A 19,933-nucleotide genomic window follows, 5' to 3' on the forward strand; every position below is an offset into this window, starting at 1 on the left:
TGTTTAACAGATGTAAACACAGATGTCAGTGATCTCTGACCTTTTGATTGACCTCATTTCCATCATGACCTGGCAATGAAGGCTTATCAAGGAAAATCATGAAAAACATTAAATTACTCATGATGTGGGCCATGCTCAAAATGTTGTAAAATAAAGAAAAAGGTTTTATTACATGACAATTTAATCCAAATATTGAAGTTACTGAGATATAGATGTGGTTATGTTGTTGCAGAATGTGATCTACAAAACAACCTAGTGAAAAATGCCCTATTAAATATTCCTATTAATATTACTGTTTGATTCAATTTGACACTTGTTTTTAAATTACCGAGCTTAAAAACTCATTCAATCAAACTCATTTAAGCAAAGTGACTGGTCAGCTCGGCTAATTACATAAATATAAACAATTGTGCCGACTCTGACCATTTTTTATGTTAGTAATAATAAAGGGATGCAGTTCAGTCAGTACTGGATCTTCCTCAGCAGCACAACAATCTCTTTGAGTTGATTTGCTCGATTTTGCACTGACTGATGCCATGGCAGCTCAAAAAACGAGAATGTGAAGTTTCGTGAAAAACTGAGATTGGTAACTTGGCGTAATGGAGGAAAGCGCTGGGGTCTAGAGGGTCTTCTCAAAGGGAGGAGTCGTCGCTTCACATGAACACTTTGTTCACTCTCGGAGTGTGTGTCTCGAATAGCCTGTGGTGGATTTGGAAAAATCTCAGATGACATGATCGGTGGAGGTGGTCGAGGAGATGGAGGGGAAAGAATGCTGATAAAAGAGGACTCAGAGTTGGAGGAACCTTCCCAGGGTGCCATGAAGTTGTTCTGAAGGGCAGTAGAGATGAGAGACTGAGCATGCTTTCTTTTCCCAGCCTGAATGGTGATGATTGATTTCTCTGAAGGATGGAGAAAAACAGCAGGTACAGGATATTAGAATGGATAATAAAGTGCACACTTGGATAAATATGCCATAATCTGCACAACAGGAAACACTTTGAATGCTTCGTCTTTGGCTGTTATAAAGCTCTGACGTTGGAGAATTCTTCCAGCAATATTGAAGAACGTGTTTGCCCTATGAATGAGCTGTTACTACAGAAATAATAAATTAACACAATAATATAAACTCTGTGATTTTCCTTGAGCTGGAACTACTTTCAGAGCTGCTATTATAGAAATGTATTTAACACCTTCGAGCATTCAACCAATATGTTGTGTCATCAAATTTACCCCATTGATGAATTTTCCTACAACAGCATCCACTGTCATGTTTTATTCTTTATGTAACATTGCAGTCTTATATAATAGTTTCAAGAGCAGTCATAGCTTATCAGCTGTGGAAAATCACAGAGTCGTAGCTTATCAGCGCTTATTAAACTGTTCTATGTTCCAGTGTGTCTTTTGGCCAGGGTATGTTCAGTCTGGCCTCTTACATGCATCTTTGCAGTAATATAAATTGTCTTGAGCAAATCATGTTCCTCTGTTATCAGTTGTTAAGCTTGAGATGAAAGTGAACATCCCTCTTGAGAAACCTGATAACAGGCTATCAAATGGACAATTAAAGAAATCAACCCATTTTGTTGATGAGCAACATGGCTTTTAGCTTAAAAGCCATTATATGTAGGCAACTTTTCACACGTAAATATATCTTTGAGGCAAATATATCAATTAAATATATTATTAGTAATATAATACAACTTATACATTTCCGAAATGATGCCAAATGATTCAAAAGAAACATACCCGTTGCCCTGGTTTTTAAAGAGCCAATAAGAGGAAGCCTCTCACCAGCCTGTGGGGTGAGATAACATCATCACACATCATGTTCTTCTTACAGCTGGTAACGTGTATGCATGGCTTTAATTGTGGATTTACTGTATACTGTAAGCTTATATAGTATACATACGGGTAAGAGCTAAAAATATATTGCATAAGTGTGCATAAATACAGTATATATTACATATGTAAGGTTTTTTGTACAGAAAAGTAGGTGTATTAATAATTATTCAATCCACATTCACTGGATATGACCAATTGTGTGCTCTGATTGGCTACACTACTACTAGGCTATCAGCTCATATACCATGAGTAGAGAAAAACAAAATGGCAGAGCACATCAAATCAGATATATCATTTTGTTCTCAAGTATTTTAAAGAAACAGAAATAGCTAAAAGAATATAGTCCCCCCCTCAATATCTCCCGTTCCACACTCTAGCCCAGTCGGTGGCAGTAATGCACCTTTAAGTTGGTTTGCCAATCACCAAAAATACCCTAAAGACAAAGAAGAAAATGGCAGAGCGTATTGCTGAAACAACCGAGGACGAAATAGAAACTCTACTCAAAAACAAAACCCCAAAAATTACAAAAAAAAGCAAGAAAATATGGAATGAAAGTGTGTGATGGTAAGCACATATCTTTTAATTTTTCAAGAATTATTATTATAGCATTTTTCACAAATTGCTAGTGTCATTTCGCCAGTTTGTTTACATTCTAAGCGGAAATGATTTTTTTGAACGTTTTGTATGAAGTTTTTAGTTTTTGAGTTTTCAAAAATAATAATAAAAATGCCGTGTTTCTCAAAATCCAGTGAATGTGGATAGAATAAAACAGTTATTCCACTCAATCTTGTTGTACATGGCTTATAGCCAATTCGGTGCTACGCACCTCATCGGCTATCAGCTCATGTACAACTCGATTTCATGGACTAACTGTTAATTATCTGGCTATATGTTCGAGTGTGAATTATTACCTCTGTTGAACAACTGGCAATACTGATATTTTTAGCTCCTTTTCTCTTTTGTCTCTGTGCTGTTCTTTCATTTCTTTCTTTTCCATCACATTTGTGTTTTGAGGCTCTGTTGAAATGTGACATCCTTCCTTCCATAATGAGTTCACACTCAAGACTGACACACAGGACATTGCACTTAGTAAAACTATAAGACTATGGACTCTAATTAGTGAGAATACAGGACGAAGTAAAATCATAGTAAAAGATTGTACAGTTGGGCTAAAGTTAATATTTAAACACACACACACACACACACACACACACACAAAAAAAAAAAAAAAAAATTTTCCAGTACCTTCTGTCAGCTTTTCTTCACTCTGTAGTTTCATATACTTGGTAATTCAGTATCACTCAGGTCTGTCTTTATTTTTTCCCATGCTCAACTTTTGCCATAAATATGTTTTTGGTAGTCGTCCACTCCTACTTCACATGCAACTGAGTACACTTTCTCCCTATGCATGCTTATTAATGTAGTAAACTCAATGTCTATGGACCTGACTCCTCAAAAGCACTGAACTCTTTATCCTCCCATTTTATTTCACATGTTTGTTAGAGTGTTTGGCAGCAGGTAACTTCATGAACAAAGAGAAAGCTGAGAAGAGAGTAAAATATTTATGGTCACCAATGTAACCAAGCCCCCTGATACTGACCCCTGTTTCACTGACTCACACATATGCACATCCGCACAGTCAATTGCCCCATAAGCCTGTATGCGATCACAGAGTGCATTTATGTGTGTAAAGTAATGCCTGCAAAAAAGAAAGATAAAAAAGATTAAGGCAGTAATTTAACTTTCATTAAATTGTGTATATGATTCAATCTCATCTCATCTCATCATCTCTAGCTGCTTTATCCTGTTCTACAGGGTCACAGGCAAGCTGGAGCCTAAATAATCTGCATATATGATACAAGTAGTGAAGCCTTTCATTGAATTACATTTATAGCAAGAAGTAACATCATTACATTATTTTTCCTTTTTTTTTTTAGCAACTTAAGTTTGTAAGGAAATAAACTGTTTTACACCACAGTATTTTTGAATGGTCAGCTCTGTGCTGTCAGAAGATGTTGATTAATTTTCTATAACATCAGCTCCAGTTCCAGTGACAAGGTTTCTATTAATGCACTAATTCTAACAAGCTGTAGTTTCTCTAATAATAACTCATAAAAAGTATGAGAAAGTCTTCAGGTTACAGAAACTCCACTTCACTTTAGGCCACATCATTTGATCCTGTCATTTATTATTTTCCTATGAAACAAGTGTTTTTTCTCCTAATTATTAACCCAATAGCAAAATAGTTGTAATAAACCCTTGTGTACTGTACATTTTCTTAATATACAGTGTCCTGCAAAAGTATTCATCCCCTTTGGTGTTGGTCCTGTTTTGTCGCATTACAAGATGGAATTTAAATGGATTTTTGGGGGGTTTGCACCATTTGATTTACACAACATGCCGACCACTTTAAAGGTGCAAATGTTTTTTTTTTTGTTCGTTTGTTTTGTTTTGTTTTTTAATTGTGATACAAACAATAATTAAGATGAAAAAAAACAGAAATCTGGAGTGTGCATAGGTATTCACCCCCTTTCGTATGAAACCCCTAAATAAGAGCTGGTCCAACCAATTCACTTCATAAGTCACATAATTACTTGATTAAGATCCACCTGTGTGCAATCAAAGTGTCACATGATCTGTCACATGATGTCTGTATAAATCAACCTGTTCTAGAAGGACCCTGACTCTGCAACACGACTAAGCAAGCAACATGAAAATCAAGGAGCCTCCAAACAGGCCAAAGACAAAGTTGTGGAGAAGTATAGATCAGGGTTGGGTCATAAAAAAATCCCAAACATTGAATATCCCATGGAGCACCATTAAATCCATTATAGCAAATTGGAAAAAATATGGCACCACTACAAACCTGACAAGAGAAGGCCGCCCACCAAAACTCACAGACCGGGCAAGGAGGGCATTAATCAGAGATGAAACAAAGACACCAAAGATAACACTGAAGGAGCTGCAAAGACCCACAGCGGAGATGGGAGTATCTGTCCATAGGACCACTTTAAGTCATACACTCCACAGAGTGGGGCTTTATGGAAGAGTGGCCAGAAAAAAAGCCACTGCTTAAAGAAAAAAATAAGAAAATACATTTGGAATTTGCCCAACAGCATGTGGCAGACTCCCCAAACACATGGAAGAAGATTCTCTGGTCAGATGAGACTAAAATTGAACTTTTTGGCCATCATGGGAAATGTCATGTATGGCACAACCCCAACACCCTGAGAACACCATTCCTACAGTGGAGCATGGTGGTGGCAGTATCATACTGTGGAGATGTTTTTCATCTGCAGGGGCAGGAAAGCTGGTCAGGACTGAAGGAAAAAGATGGATGGCACTAAATACAGGGCAATTTTGGAGGAAAGCCTGTTTGAGTCGGCCAGAGGTTTGAGACTGGGATGAAGGTTCACATTTCAGCATGACAAATGACAAACATACTGCTAAAGCTATACTGGAGTGGTTTAAAGGGAAACATTTAAATGTCTTGGAATGGCCTAATCAAAGCTCAGACCTCAATCCAACTGAGAATCTGTGGCATAACTTGAAGATTTCTGTACACCAACGCAACCCATCTAACTTGAAGGAGTTGGACCATCCCTTGAGGAATGGGCAAAAATCCCAGTGGGGATTATTGAGGAATTGGGGGGGGGATATACACCTATGCACACTCCACATTTCTGTTTTTTTTTTCATCTTAATCTTTGTGTCACAATTAAAAAAAAAAAAAAAACATTTGCACCTTTAAAGTGGTAGGCATGTTGTGTAAATCAAATGGTGCTAATTCCCCTAAAATCCATTTTAATTCCAGCTTGTAATGCAACAAAGCAGGACAAACACCAAGGGGGATGAATACTTTTGCAAGACACTGTACATTACAAAGCACTGTATATCTTTCATCATGTTTTATATTTCTTGTCAGTTGGAAGCACATTTGACTCAAGGTTACTGGCTGCTGATGAAATGAGGTGAATATTTAATTTGGGAGGTTTTATTTTTGTAAATTGAACAAAATGCTGTCCTTCGAGTGGTTAGAGTCCAAGTGTCATTATCATGTTACTTGAGATGCAGCTTTTATCATCTCATCTCATCTCATTATCCCTAGCCGCTTTATCCTGTTCTACAGGGTTGCAGGCAAGCTGGAGCCTATCCCAGCTGACTACGGGCGAAAGGCAGGGTACACCCTGGACAAGTCGCCAGTACAGGGCTGACACATAGACACAGACAACCATTCACAATCACATTCACCTACGGTCAATTTAGAGTCTCCAGTTAACCTAACCTGCATGTCTTTGGACTGTGGGGGAAACCGGAGCACCCAGAGGAAACCCACGCAGACAACATGCAAACTCCGCACAGAAAGGCCCTCGTCGGCCATGGGGCTTGAACCCGGAGCTTCTTGCTGTGAGGCGACAGCGCTAACCACTACACCAGCGTGCCACCCAGCTTTTATAATATTTAGGATTTTGTATTATGTCATTTACATGACCACTTGGATAACCCACATGAGTTGTATTCACTGACAGACCTACTGTACAGGCCTCTCTAAAGTATCCTCTCTTTCTCTCACACACAGAACCCCAACCTAAAGAACATGTAGAAAACAGGTTATCGTAAACTAAAATATCTTTTATTTTCAATGTTCAAAAGATACAGTAAAATTCAGTCTGTGTTTGCTTTGGTCAGTCCTCTGAATCAGCTAATTAATATTTTAACAGCTTATATTTTGACAAACCGGTCTTCAAATATCACTTTCTGTCGCTGCTCTTCTTTTCTTTTTCTCTCTGGATCATTCTCTGCCGTTAATTTCAAGAGTTGCAAGCCCTGCCCACAAACCACCACATAGTCTCTACTCTGTAAATCTGACCCCTTCTTGTGCCAAGCCCACAATCCCGCAGCATCTGCAGTGTGTGAGAACACTGTCACTTGTTGCCAAAGTCCGTCACAGCAGACACGCCACACACACACGCGCTGGTCTGGAGACGTGGACACCAGTGTTGTACAGTTAAAAGCACTCAGGCCTGTTAGTGGGGCAGAGTGTGCTAATGCTACTGTCCGATGAGAGAGCAGCTCTGGATACATGACCTTTTGATGGAGTTGCATTCGAATCTTTATCAGTGACAGCTGTCCATCATCTCCACCACTAGCTACAGTGATGATGTCTTTGTCCATTTGTCCCACTTCATTAGATATTACAATGGTGTTTACTCCACTTTGATGAACAGGGAGAGAGAAGCAAGGAGCAGATGGACCTAAAGAAACAGATAAAACACATACACATGAATAGCCAATATAATGATTATAGCAAGAAGCAAACTAGACCGGACAATTCCCCGGGGGAAATTGTGAGAGGATGCAGTGCGCGAAGCAATTCGGTCACGCATGTTTGCTGGCCGTGAATGTGTGACCTGCAATGATGTTTCAATGCAATGATTATGTGTGTGCTTGAGACAGCAGCCGTCATGAAGAAGAGCTATTCAAGAGTATAACCAAAGTGACTACAGGCGGAAATTAGCATGTACTGCTATAACCTGGGACAGACATCTGTCCTAACCACAAGGATAATGTTTAATTTGTGCACTGTCCCTTTTAAAAATAAAATAAACTCTAAGAAGAGTGTTTGTAGTTTGTATGTACGAACAGAAGTGTTCCTAATAAAGTGGGCGGCTAAGGTGAGGCCTGTCGGCTGCCCTCTTCTCAGTTTGAGGCTTCTCATTCAAAAACTGTAAATCCTATCGTTTAGGTAGACACATTGTGTGAATCAGGACAAGTTTTACTACTACGTTTGAGAAAATCATGTCTGTAGAGTGAAATTTGTGGCTGAAAACACAGTTTAAGCGAGAAAGTTTGACCTTTTTTTTCAAGCTCTCTCCACTCTGACTTAACGAGCTGCACTGGGGTGTCACGCAATAGACACCCATTCAAAAGCCGGATTTTCTCCCGGAACCCACATGGCGTTTGAGCCGGGACTGATCCGAAAAAATCGTATTCTGTAGAGAAAAGTAATAGCATAGCGAGTCCGATCGAGCCGCACGTTTTGATATATTGTTTGTCTGTGTGCGACGTATGGTTGTGTGACCTGCTATGAAGCTACAATGCCATGATTTATGTGTGTGCTTGAGACAGCCGCCCCCTCCCCTCTCTGCTCCCTTACTGAAGCCAGTCGGCATGGTGACGGGCCTGAGCAGGTTAAGACACACACACACAAGATTTTGTCAGGTGTCTGCTGTATTTTGCTAAGGACCAGGCCTCGAACAATGACAAATAACTCGACAACGGAAGCAGCTATTCACAAAATTCTTTCACAGTGAGCGCTAGAAGGGTCTCCTGAATAAAATGATGTATTTTTTTGTCTGTCGTGTTAAAAATAACAACACTAGAGCGATTTAAAAACGAGTGACTTTTCTCTCACGTTTATAATGGGTGTCAATGAGGCCTGTCAGCTGCCCTGTCCTCAGTTTGACGCTTGTCATTCAAAAACTGTAAATCCTATCGTTTAGTTAGACACATTGTGTGAATCAGGACAAGTTTTACTACTACTTTTGAGAAAATCATGTCTGTAGAGTGAAATTTGTGGCTGAAAACACAGTTTAAGCGAGAAAGTTTGAGCTTTATTTTCAACCTCTCTCCACTCTAAGTTAACGAGCTTCACTGGTGTGTAACGCAATAGACACCCATTCAAAAGCCGGATTTTCTCCCAGAACCCACATGGCGTTTGAGCCGGGACTGATCTGAAAGTGTAGAACCTAGCAGAAAAGTTGAATGCCAGATCCACAGAGGAGAAGTTTTCCTACGTTTTAGAGTTTGAATCACGTCTCTAGGTGAAAGCATGCCAGAGCAGCGGACGTTTGAAAAACGTTGAAAAAGTGCTTTTTTTTCAATTAATTCCATAGAAATGAATGGGGTTTTTTTGGACGATTTTTTCGCGACATAGTCGCGAAAAAATCGTATTCTGTAGAGAAAAGTAAGAGCATAGCGAGTCCGATCGAGCCGCACGTTTTGATATATTGTTTGTCTGTGAGCGACGTATGGTTATTGAGTTATTCGAAATCAAAATTTGCGTAGGAGGAAGAATACGGAAGAAGAAGAAGAAACACGTAGAAGAACAATAGTTGCAGTGCTTTGCACTGCAACCTATGGGCTCCCCTAGGGGAGCCCATAGGTTGCTGTGCTACAGCACTGCAACTTAATTAACCATTCCCACTCACTAACAAATTACTGGCTGAAAAACATAATAGTCACATGGTCAGTAGAAATGACTCAAAACAAGCAAGTCAAAGGGGGCATTAGGCCTTGTAAGGTATTAAGCCACACTACACTGAAAATGCATGGAATTTATCACCAGCATGTCAGACATTATTTATTACAGATTAATCTGAAGCCAGTCACAATGCGTGATAACTGTAGCCAATGAAATGAAATAGAAATTCAAAGTTGGACTTTTCTGCTGGGGGCTTATTGTCTCACACCTTTAGGGAATAGGCTATACTGGAAAAAGCTGACTTCTTGGAAAACTGTTGCACTTTTATCACTGGATTTGATACCAGTTAATTTGTAATTATGTGTTTGTTCTATTACACTGTTAATAAATGCTACATTATTTATACCATGTATTACACACACACACACACACACACACACACACACACACACACACACACACAGTCTATCCACATTCACTGGATATGAGCAATCGCATGCTCGGATTGGCTACTCTACTACTAGTATATCAGCTCATATACCGTGAGTAGAGAAAAACAAAATGATGACGCGTGTTGCTAAACCAACCGAGGATGAAATAAAAACTCTACTCGGAATCAAAACCCCCCAAAAATACAAAAAAAGCAAGAAAACATGGAATAAAAGTATTTGATGGTAAGAACGTATTTTTTTTATTTTTCAAGAATTATTATTATAGCATTTTTCACAAATTGCTCCTGTCATTTCACCGGTTTGTTCACATTCTAAGTGGAAATGATTGTGTCAAATGTTTTGTACAAAGTTTTTATTTATCGACTTTGCAAAAAAAATTTTTTTAAATGCCCTGTTTCTCAAAATCCAGTGAATGTGGATAGAATAAAACAGTTATTCCACTCAATCTCGTCGTACATGGCTTATAGGCAACTCAGCTATCAGCTCATGTACAGCTCAATTTTGTGGAATAATTGTGTGTGTATATATATATATATATATATATATATATATATATATATATATATATATATATATATATATATAAATAAAACAGCAAAGTGTGGTGCCTCATGCCTCCTTTACCTTACAAGCTTTGGAAAATCCTGAATAGAGACGTTCTAACTTTAAGTCAATAAAAACAAAAAGACAGCTACAAATTACAGACAGTACAGATTTCTACTATAAAATGTTAAATAAATGTCATGTATGTTCCAAATATGTTACACACACAGCATTTATACAAATTTCACCATATCATTGATTATATTTTATAAATATAAATAACAGCACAGGTATGTTGCTGTTGCATGTACTGCCATGAAACTTGTTTATATGCTTGTTTATTTCTTCCTGCAAGAATGGCGGCTTTAAAGTGTACAGGTGTTCGTGTTAACATGAACAGAGAGTATATTTTAGCTAACTTTCAACCCAGCAATCCCACTTCCCTGGGGCTGTATGCGTAAAAATTCCACAAGTGCTCTTCAATCTTTCACTTTCATGTCAATGTAAATTTATGCAAATGTGTGTGTAAATATCTGACCCTGGACCAGCTCTCCTACTGTGTGTAGTTTATATATGAGGGCCCAGTTCTCACAGCCTGCTGACTCACCGTGCCAGCTGTCCTTGGATTTACTGTCCAACACTGGAGTCAGATCCCACAGAGCTACAGCACCATCTGTAGCCCCGCTAAACAACAACACATGCCTGGGGTGGGTAGGAGTGAGGGAGAAAAGAGAAAGTCATAACAAAAGAAAAAAATAAACATTAATAATGTAATTTTGGTGTGTACTCACTGCTTGCCCTGTGGGTCTTCAAGGCTATAAGAGGCAACACTAAGCACACACCGCTGATGGTAAAAATTCTCCCAGAGCAGCTCAACCTTCCTGCTGTCCTCTCCCACAGTGAAAAGCCTGAGAGAGACAGACAGAGACAGAGAATGAGAATGTCTGTTATTTTTAGTGACAGCCTCAACTCTACTGCAACAATGAAATCTGTCAGTGCTTCTACACTGTACTCAGTCTTGAAATCAACTTGCTGTGACAGTACAGTAGCTAGAATAATCCGCGCACACACACACACACACACCTTACTGCTCCATCGCTGCAGGCGAGTGTCAGGAGAATCTCGTCTATGCTTTCATGCACCACAGCCATTGACATGTACCTGTCAATACAATAGTGCTGTTAACAAAATCACTGCATGTACTCTAAAGATCATGATTAATGAGTCAAAGGGAGTTTGTGAGCCATGTTACCTTCTGGTGATATTAACATGCCGCCTAATGGTTACTTTCAAACACAACAAACCAATATGTTCATTTCAACATACAAATCAAGCGGAGAATTCCAGAATCCAAAAGTCAGAAAATAATCTATTTTTATTAGCAATGAAAAAACATCTAATTGGCTAACATCCTTTGTTTTTTTATGTTAGATTTGGTTTACATTAATATCCAAAATGTACTAAAAATACAAGCTTGCCTATGTTTTACTAAGGACCCCCCCCCCAAAATAAATAAATAAATAAATAAATCACCAGGCGCCAAAGTAGGCCATTATCCTACAAAAACCTTAATGCATATTTATTGCCTTATCAACCATTACTAATAGACAACTGGTGATCTGTGAAGTTACGACTGGTTTCTGGAAGGTCCTGTAGCTCTGCTATGTAACAGTATTACATCACAACTTTTACCTTTTACAGTTTAAAGCGAGACGACCTTTCGATTTCATAAAATCGGTAAAATTTAGTTCCCTCTGAAATTTGGTCATTCTGATAATATATGTTTATTTCTGTAATATCTCACAAAATATCAGGCCATTCTGTGGCTGTGAAGTTATTTAATTTGAGAGGATTCCCGAGCAAATAATGTGCATGAAATCACTCGCTTTGCGCAGTCAAGCAGACAGAGAAAGTCCGTGTGCGCATGCGCAGGTTTACCTTTGACCGTGCACTGACAGTTGCATCATTCTGTCGTTAAATCACACCGAGGTGCTCGCTGATATTTATTAGTTTGGTCCTGTGTTTCCTTTCCTTCGCAATGTAACATCTTTTCTTCTCGCTTTCTGTTACTGTAGTCGGTCTTTCACGTTTCATTCGCACACTCGTCCTCCATTTTCCTCTCCTGTTTCAAATTTGTATCCCACAATGCCTTGCGCAAACAGGGAAAGCCCACCATGTGATGCATGACGTAGTATCTTGAATTGGGTCATGGTGAAGCAGGCAAAAATAGCGGAGAATTTAGGGCCACATGGCCCTAAATTCATTAACTGTTCTATTTGAAAAAAAAAACAACCTAAAAATTGGAAGTCTGTGATTAACCCCGCCGACAGTAGTCGGAGGGGTTATTATTTTCACCTGCGTCAGTCTGTGTGTGTGTGTATCTGTCTGTCTGTCTGTCTGTGTGTCTGCAAGATATCTCAAGAACCAATGGATCGATTTGGACCAAATTTTGTACGTGTGTTGCCAATCACCCAGGAAGGAAACCATTAAATTTTGGAGGTCAAAGGTCAAGGTCATGGCAGAACTTCGAAATTTTCGCCCAATGTATTTTAATAGGGAAAAGGCGGGGTTTGCACTCGTTAGAGTGTCCCTGTCTAGTTCAAATTCAGTTGCTTTCGGTCCACTAAACAAAAATAATTGGGTGTCAGGGAAAATTCTTTTCATGACCTGCACTTGAAAAATCTGAAAGGCAGTATAGCTTTAAAATGGCAGCGAGATAGGAGTGAAACAAAACTCTGTAGATTACTGATTTTAACCAGAAATAAAAAGTTAAGCACCTCAGAAACTTCAGGGCAATCTACAGACAAAGTCACAAATAATATATCTGTTACTGTTTCTAATTAAGTCGCAATGTATATCTATGATGAATGCATATGCACCTTGTCTCAGGGTCCATTTTTACGGTCTTGTGGCGATTCCGTCTTCTCTCCCATTGCTCATCCAATCTATGACCAGCAACCTGAGTCACCTGACAAACAGGCCAGTTCACCTGTTCATCCCAGCCAATCAGGAGCCGGTAGCACTGCAGTTGAGCCCTCCCACCAGCAGAAAAGAGCAGTGTTGAGAACGAAGATGATGATGCATTTGTCCTCTTGTCCCAAGTTCCTTCTTGTCTCGGTTCTCTTTGGACAGTAGTCAGTGTCCGAATGTTTGAGATGTGGTCAGCTAAAACAGTGAGCACTTTCACCGTGCCATGTCCAGGTTCAACCGCAAGCACGGTTACTGTGGTGTCCTCGCCACCGGTAACTAGCACCTCCCACTCCTCAGATGGTGCTCCACCTCTGGAAACACTACCAAGGCGGCAAATACAACTCAGGCCTCGGCCATGAAGTCCTTCCTTCAGGGTGTGTCCTCTTACATGGGTCGCTGTGGAAGTCAAGGAACGAGAAGCCATGACAGCTCCTTGCTTGATGAAGATCAGCGTACCTTGTCCGAGACTGTGTGAGGATGGGAGTGTTTGAGCATGAGAAGGGGAAATGTAAGCCCAGGACCTATGTCCTCCTCCACATACCACTGAGAAAAGTTTCTCTCGTCTCAATGGATCCCACAGAACAAACTGGATAGAGTGGAAGCCAACCATTATAAAATGGGCTTCAGCAACACTTTGACTCCCACCATCTTCAAATTCGTTTCCCATAGCCTTCTTCAATTCAGCTTCTTCATTCAATCCATCTCTCTCTTTTCTGCCAATTCTTCCATTCTCAAGTGCTCTTTCTGTAATACTCCTCTCTTCCTCCTCACTGTCTTCTTGTTTGCTTCTCTTGCTGACCTCATAAACATCAGATATATCAGAATCCAGAAAGAAGACCTTTTCTAGCCACTCCATTCCTTTGCTGGCACGATGAACACGTCGCACCTTTAGAGTGTTCCTGTATACTGTCAGGACCCGCACACACCCATCCCGCCCTGTGCTGTAAAACAAACCCCGATGCTCACATACACTTGTCACACCTTGCTTCCCATGGACACCAAACAGTGTGTTGACAGGGGAAATAGGAGCAGCAGTGTCATTCACAACACTCTCCAGGCATCTGTTCTCATCCCTCAAAACTCCTTGCTCTTCATCATTCCCTCCTTCACTGTTCTCTTGACCCACTTCACTCTCTTCACCCAATTCCCTCTCTCTGTAGAGCAGCAGTGAACCACGGCGGTCTCCACACACCCACAGTGATCCCTTTTCATGTGGAACCCTGACTGCAGCAGAAAGCCATCTCTTGGCACAGGGTGGCAACAGGAAACAGTTTAGCTCCTCCAATCTTAAACCTAAGCCTGTTTCATTATCTTCCACCTCTACTATCCATCTATATACCAGTCCTTCAGCACCAGAAGCCAATAGACACAAAGGATTCCCTTCCACCCATTGCAAAGCATGAACCTTCCCCTGGCCTGCTTGAAGTAATACACCTGAATTTGGATGGTGTTGAGCAAAGACCTGAACCCCTCCATTAAGATTACCTACTGCACACACCCACAAAGAGGCATCCTGGAACTGGACATGTGCTACTTCCATCACACAGTAGGACTGAAATTCTGGACCACCATTCCAAACTGTCTGCCATGATTCATCCTGATGCAAAAACACTTCTCCTTGATCAGTACAAACAAGCACAGCATCATGGCCTCCTACTGAACGCACAACCTTTGGACAACCTCGCCCACTGAAGCCCAAATCTATCTGGCCATCTCTCTCTTTGCTTTGTGTCACCTGTCTGGTACCCTCCAAAACTCTCCATGCCCGTATTCCCCCATCAGCCCCTCCTGTAGCCACCCATCCACCCCCTTTACTCACAGCTAGTGCTCGGATCCCACCAGATCTATGACCTTTTAACGTTCGACCCACTCTACCATTCCCTTCCCATTCCCACAGTAGGCAAGCACCGTCCTCCCCAGCACTGAACACACAGCCAGGTGAGAGCCTGACGCAGAATACACGAGCCTGGTGCCCGTAGAGAACTCGCAGACATGTGGGTGATTCTACTCCACACCCTCCATCTGCACCCAGAACGCCAACGTTCCACAAACGAACACTACGATCGTCTGAGGCAGAAGCCAACCATCTGGCGCTCTGGAGGTAGCACAGACTGAAAATCACACCACTGTGCCCCAGCAGGCGTCTCTCTACTTGGGACTGGCTGTCTCCTTTGGTCCCTCCAGGTCTCCACATGACAAGCTGGTTGAAAACGGTCCCCCCGACCAGCACTGATGACTCCCAGCTTGGACCAATCAGAAGTGCAGAGTAGAGAAGGCACACCTCTACACAGGAGCAAAGGGACAAGATGTTTCCAGATTGTGGTTCGAAAAGCAGCACAGAGTTGTGAGCCAGACACATGCCGAGTAATGATCTGGTCTCCCCTGTTAGCCAAGAAGCATCCAGCACCCAATCCTGGAGCTCCAACAGAGGGCCAGCCACCTCCAAACTAAGGCCACAAGGCCTGACGTTAACAAGGCGCACTCCTTTCCCACCAAAAATAACTAGTTCCACCAATTCAGGAACAGTGACATGACTATCATTATTTTGCAGCTTGGGCCGTATTCCATGGATACGGTAGTTATGCAGAACACTAAGTGAAGCATGTTGTGTCGGTGAAGCTTGGAGACAGAAGACGGAGAGAATGGGTCCCTCACCTGGCAATAAGGCAGATATACTGTATTAAGGAAAACAGAAAGATGTTTTCCAAGGAGCACTGTATTTATTGTGTGTTGGTATTTATGGTTAGTTTGTTCAGTAGATGATTTTCAATACTTAATACTAACGTCCCATATTGTAATGCTGATATAACTATGTTGTAACATATGTTATATGTATGTATGTATCACACCCAGTCTGTCCCAGCATGCAACTCACCTGTCAACAAGTAGTCCTCTCCAACAAACTCCAGAGCAGTGACAGGGGCCACAAGCGCAGAGCTCTGTAGGACAGTTAAACTGTCTGATCCTGCCATTTCATTTATTGTCTCATCGATCTAACCAACAAAAAGATACGCAAGGAATAACACATCACAGGGCCTGCTGTTATCAGAATGCATTTATTAATATTCAAATGAATGACACATAGTGCTTTTCAACCATTTATAGTCATATTTACTACTGTGAAACTACTGTGAAACATCTGTGAAACAAGGTAGGTCCTGCTATCATTTACATTACAGCAGTTATAAAGAGTTCTTCTCTCACAATAACGTCCATTTTTTTTCTCTCTACTGAAGTTAATAAGACAATGCAGCATGTTAAAGCCTGTTTCCCATGACTGAAAACCTATGGACTATTACAAAGCAGTGATACTGGAGACTTCTTCCATAAATGTTAAATAAATGGCTCCTTACCTTATCTTCTTTGTTGAATAAAAACACACTTTTGAATCTGTTTATTATTAGGCTTATGCTGGGATCAGACGATACAAATTCAGCTGGATTTTGACATGGCTGACAAATTTCAGCATAAGGCCCGAAAATGAACATCGGGAATGACAAACGGACCTTGTCGTGTGACATAATCGAAGAACAGTGATGAGACCCAACAACATCCTGATGAAAAGTTTAGCATGTCAGAATTTCTGTATTTTCTCGCCTACTTTGACAACACCTACTGTATGATGTGTTCCTTGACGTTCGTTCTACAGCACAACATGATTGACAATTTCTTGACCCTCGTCCCCACTGACACGCAAGGATGTGTACAATGATTGGTCAGGATCCAACGTGTAGTGCTGCCAGTCTCCGACCAAGACAGGGGAAGAATTTATGACACTATGATTGATTACTTTTGGAAGCCATGGCTTAATGATTAGAGAAGCAGCTTTAGGACCAAAAGGTTGCCAGTTCGAGTCCCTGGACCAGCAAGAATGGCTGAAGTGCCCTTGAACAAGGCACCTAACCCCCAACTACTGCTATGGGTATGTTACATGTCACTCTGGATAACAGCATCTACTAAATGCCTTTAATGTAATTTGACATGCTGATCAATGTGAAAGGGTGGCACAGTGGTGTAGTGGTTAGCACTGTCGCCTCACAGCAAGAAGGTTCTGGGTTTGAGCCCAGCGGCTGATGGGGGTTGTGTGGAGTTTGCGTGTTCTCCCCGTGTCTGTGTGGGTTTCTTCCGGGTGCTCCGGTTTCCCCCAAAGACCAGAGGTAGACAAAGTACCCAACTTCATTACTTAAGTCAAAGTACAGATCCCGCTGCTCAAATGTTACTCTGATACAAGTGAAAGTTGTCCAGTCAATTTTTTTACTTAAGTACTTGCTTTTAAAAATACTTAAGTATTAAAAGTACATTTTCTGTCAACGCATCGTTGTATTATTGCCACAACACTTACAAAACCTAATGATGTTACCAAAGACAGAAATGTGAATTTACAAAATGAACGCATGCTGTGCCATCATGGTGGTTTAACGTTAAGCTAGCTAGTCAGTGACGCTCCACCTGACATGCTAGCAAACTCTTTTCAAACTCAAAATCATATTGGGTAGCTAACGTTACTAGAAAAGAAAGATTTCTACATTCTGTTTATTTGGCAAGATTATTCATGTTAGCGTAACTCCGTTTTTACATGCTAACTAACAGTGTCCAAGTTAACTAGCTATGTGTAAACGTTAGCCGTGGACAAGGCGATGGCAACTTGGTGGGCAAATCCATAGAAAGTCATTTGACTAACCAGACTGCATAGCTATTGCAATGTTATCGCTTGCTCTAAAAGCATAGAGAACTTCGTTGCAAGCTTTCTCTTGGAATAAAACATTTACAGACTTCAATATGCTTCTGCAGGTTGGATGGCGAGTTTTGGTAGGCCGTGATGTGGTTAGTTTTCAGCAAACATTTAAAACGAAATGACTCTTTATTCCTTTCAAAAAACTGAAACATGGGTTCTAGGTATGGCCATGGGTGCGTGCATTCCCCAGAAGAACCGCCTCCTTACATTCTGCCATCAACTGATCGTGTTAAATAATGCTGCGGAGAAATCACTGAACTTGATTTTATCCGGTCTATGGATGTGGCATGACCCTAGTGATTACTGACAGGCTGCCTCAGTGTCACCTGTGAAAAAAAAAATCACGCTTTAGAAAAAAAAAGAAAAAAAAGATCCCCTTTCAAAGCTGCTTCATAGTAACGAGTAACGAGGACCTTGATAGAAATGTAGTGGAGTGAAAAGTACGAAGTTTTTCTTTCAAATGTAGTGAAATTAAAGTCATAAGTTTAAAAAAAAAATAATACTCAAGTAAAGTACAGATACTCAAAAAGTGTACTTAAGTACAGTACTCAAGTGGGCGGCACGGTGGTGTACGCCCACTTGAGTACTGTACTTAAGTACGTTTTATTCCAAGAGAAAGCTTGCAACGAAGTTCTTTATGCTTTTAGAGCAAGCGATAACATTGCAATAGCTATGCAGTGTGCTAGCACCGTGCTAACCACTACACCACCGTGCCGCGGTTAGCACGGTCGGCTCACAGCAAGAAGGTTCCGGGTTCGAACCCAGTGGCCGGCGAGGACCTTTCTGTGTGGAGTTTGCATGTTCTCCCCGTGTCTGTGTGGAGTTTGCATGTTCTCCCCGTGTCTGCGTGGGTTTCCTCCGGGTGCTCCGGTTTCCCCCACAGTCCAAAGACAGGCGGTTAGGTTAATATGGGACGGCCTTGGGCTGAGGTGCCCTTGAGCGAGGCACCTAACTCCCAACTGCTCCCCGGGCGCTGTTAGCATGACTGCCCACTGCTCTGGGTATGTGTGTGTGCTCATTGCTCACGTGTGTGTGTTCACTGCTTCAGATGGGTTAAATGCAGAGAGGAAATTTCACAAGTGTGTGATGAATAAAGTTGTGCTTTCTTTCTTCTTTTCTTTTAAGTAAATTCGTTACTGTCCACCTCTGCCAAAGACATGCAGGGGTTAGGTTAATTGGCGGCTCTGAATTGACCGTGAGTGTGAATGGTTGTTTGTGTCTATGTGTCTGTGATGCCCTGGCGACTTGTCCAGGGTGTACCCCGCCTTTCACCCGTAGTCAGCTGGCTGTTCCCAGCATTAGTTTTTGTTCAGCATCTGTGATACAAGTCCTTGAGAATGTGCGCTGTTGCTATGGAAACGAGAACTAATTAGAATGAGCGGATTAATATAAAGATGTGATTTGACTCGCAGCCGGCACTATTTTCAAAGTTGTATTTCTAGGAAAATAAGCAAAAACTTCTGACCAATCAGATTTTAGAATTCAACAGCTCAGTAGTATAAAACCACAATATTCACCGCTCTTCTGTTCTGTCATCACATGCTGTGTAAACAAACATTCATGCTTTTGGTCAGGAGGTTTTCTCAGGAACACTGCCTAGCTCCGGAGTATCATGGATACAAACAACACAGCTGATTTACTTACAGGAAGCTTACGGAATGTTCTTACATGACACTTTTTTCTTCATACACTTCAGTTCCTATAGGCTTTGGGACTTTAAAATGCAGGCGCATAACTATAAAGATAATCCTGATGATCTCCAGCGTGTTTCAGTGCACGTATGTATCCGGTTTCCTTCCGCTTTGACGGTTTCAGCACTAACCAACCCCAGTCCAGAGTACTACACCTACTGTAGGCTGCCTCTTCCCCGCCTCTGTAATCCACAAGAAATCAACTCAACACTCAGTAGTTCGTTAAATAAACAGCAGCAGCAGCGTTCCACATTTACAGAATATGCACATACGCCAACGTTACGTACTTTGCGTAAATAATGCATGTATAAATCATCATATTATAGAAAACACTTTTATCCGTTTCGTGCGTCTGTGTCTGAATAACAGCGCCGCGTAGAATATCCGATCCTCAAATAAATACTTCCGGGAAATACCTAACCCTCATGGATTGTAGATCAGAGGATTGTCGTTAACGTTTGCGCATCTTCCGCTGGTTGTTTGCGTAAGGAGCGTAAAG

The 19,933-nt window shown here is 41.1% G+C and overlaps 2 protein-coding genes across 3 annotated transcripts; both read right to left on the bottom strand.

Annotated features, from left to right (window-relative positions):
• Window positions 1–257: 257 nt before the first annotated feature.
• Window positions 258–4,113, bottom strand: LOC132893250 (uncharacterized). Its single transcript, XM_060932171.1, has 3 exons — window positions 2,751–4,113; window positions 1,744–1,792; window positions 258–899 (listed from the first exon to the last, which is right to left on the bottom strand). Exons 1-3 carry the CDS (start codon window positions 2,883–2,885, stop codon window positions 463–465), a joined length of 621 nt encoding a protein of 206 aa, XP_060788154.1. The 5' UTR covers window positions 2,886–4,113; the 3' UTR covers window positions 258–462.
• Window positions 4,114–6,450: 2,337 nt separating this feature from the next.
• wdr6 (WD repeat domain 6) lies at window positions 6,451–19,808 on the bottom strand. Of its 2 annotated transcripts, none has more exons than XM_060932170.1 (7): window positions 19,412–19,808; window positions 15,884–16,001; window positions 12,918–15,663; window positions 11,122–11,199; window positions 10,830–10,946; window positions 10,646–10,740; window positions 6,451–7,094 (listed from the first exon to the last, which is right to left on the bottom strand). In XM_060932170.1, the coding sequence occupies exons 2-7, from the start codon at window positions 15,978–15,980 to the stop codon at window positions 6,562–6,564; spliced, it is 3,666 nt and encodes a 1,221-aa protein (XP_060788153.1). In that variant the 5' UTR covers window positions 15,981–16,001; window positions 19,412–19,808; the 3' UTR covers window positions 6,451–6,561. The 2 variants fall into 2 exon arrangements, with proteins under 2 accessions (XP_060788153.1, XP_060788152.1); XM_060932169.1 differs by having other exon boundaries at window positions 19,388–19,808.
• Between the last annotated feature and the right edge of the window lie 125 nt (window positions 19,809–19,933).

This window comes from Neoarius graeffei, chromosome 10, assembly GCF_027579695.1.
Source record: "Neoarius graeffei isolate fNeoGra1 chromosome 10, fNeoGra1.pri, whole genome shotgun sequence".
Lineage (NCBI taxonomy): Eukaryota > Metazoa > Chordata > Actinopteri > Siluriformes > Ariidae > Neoarius > Neoarius graeffei.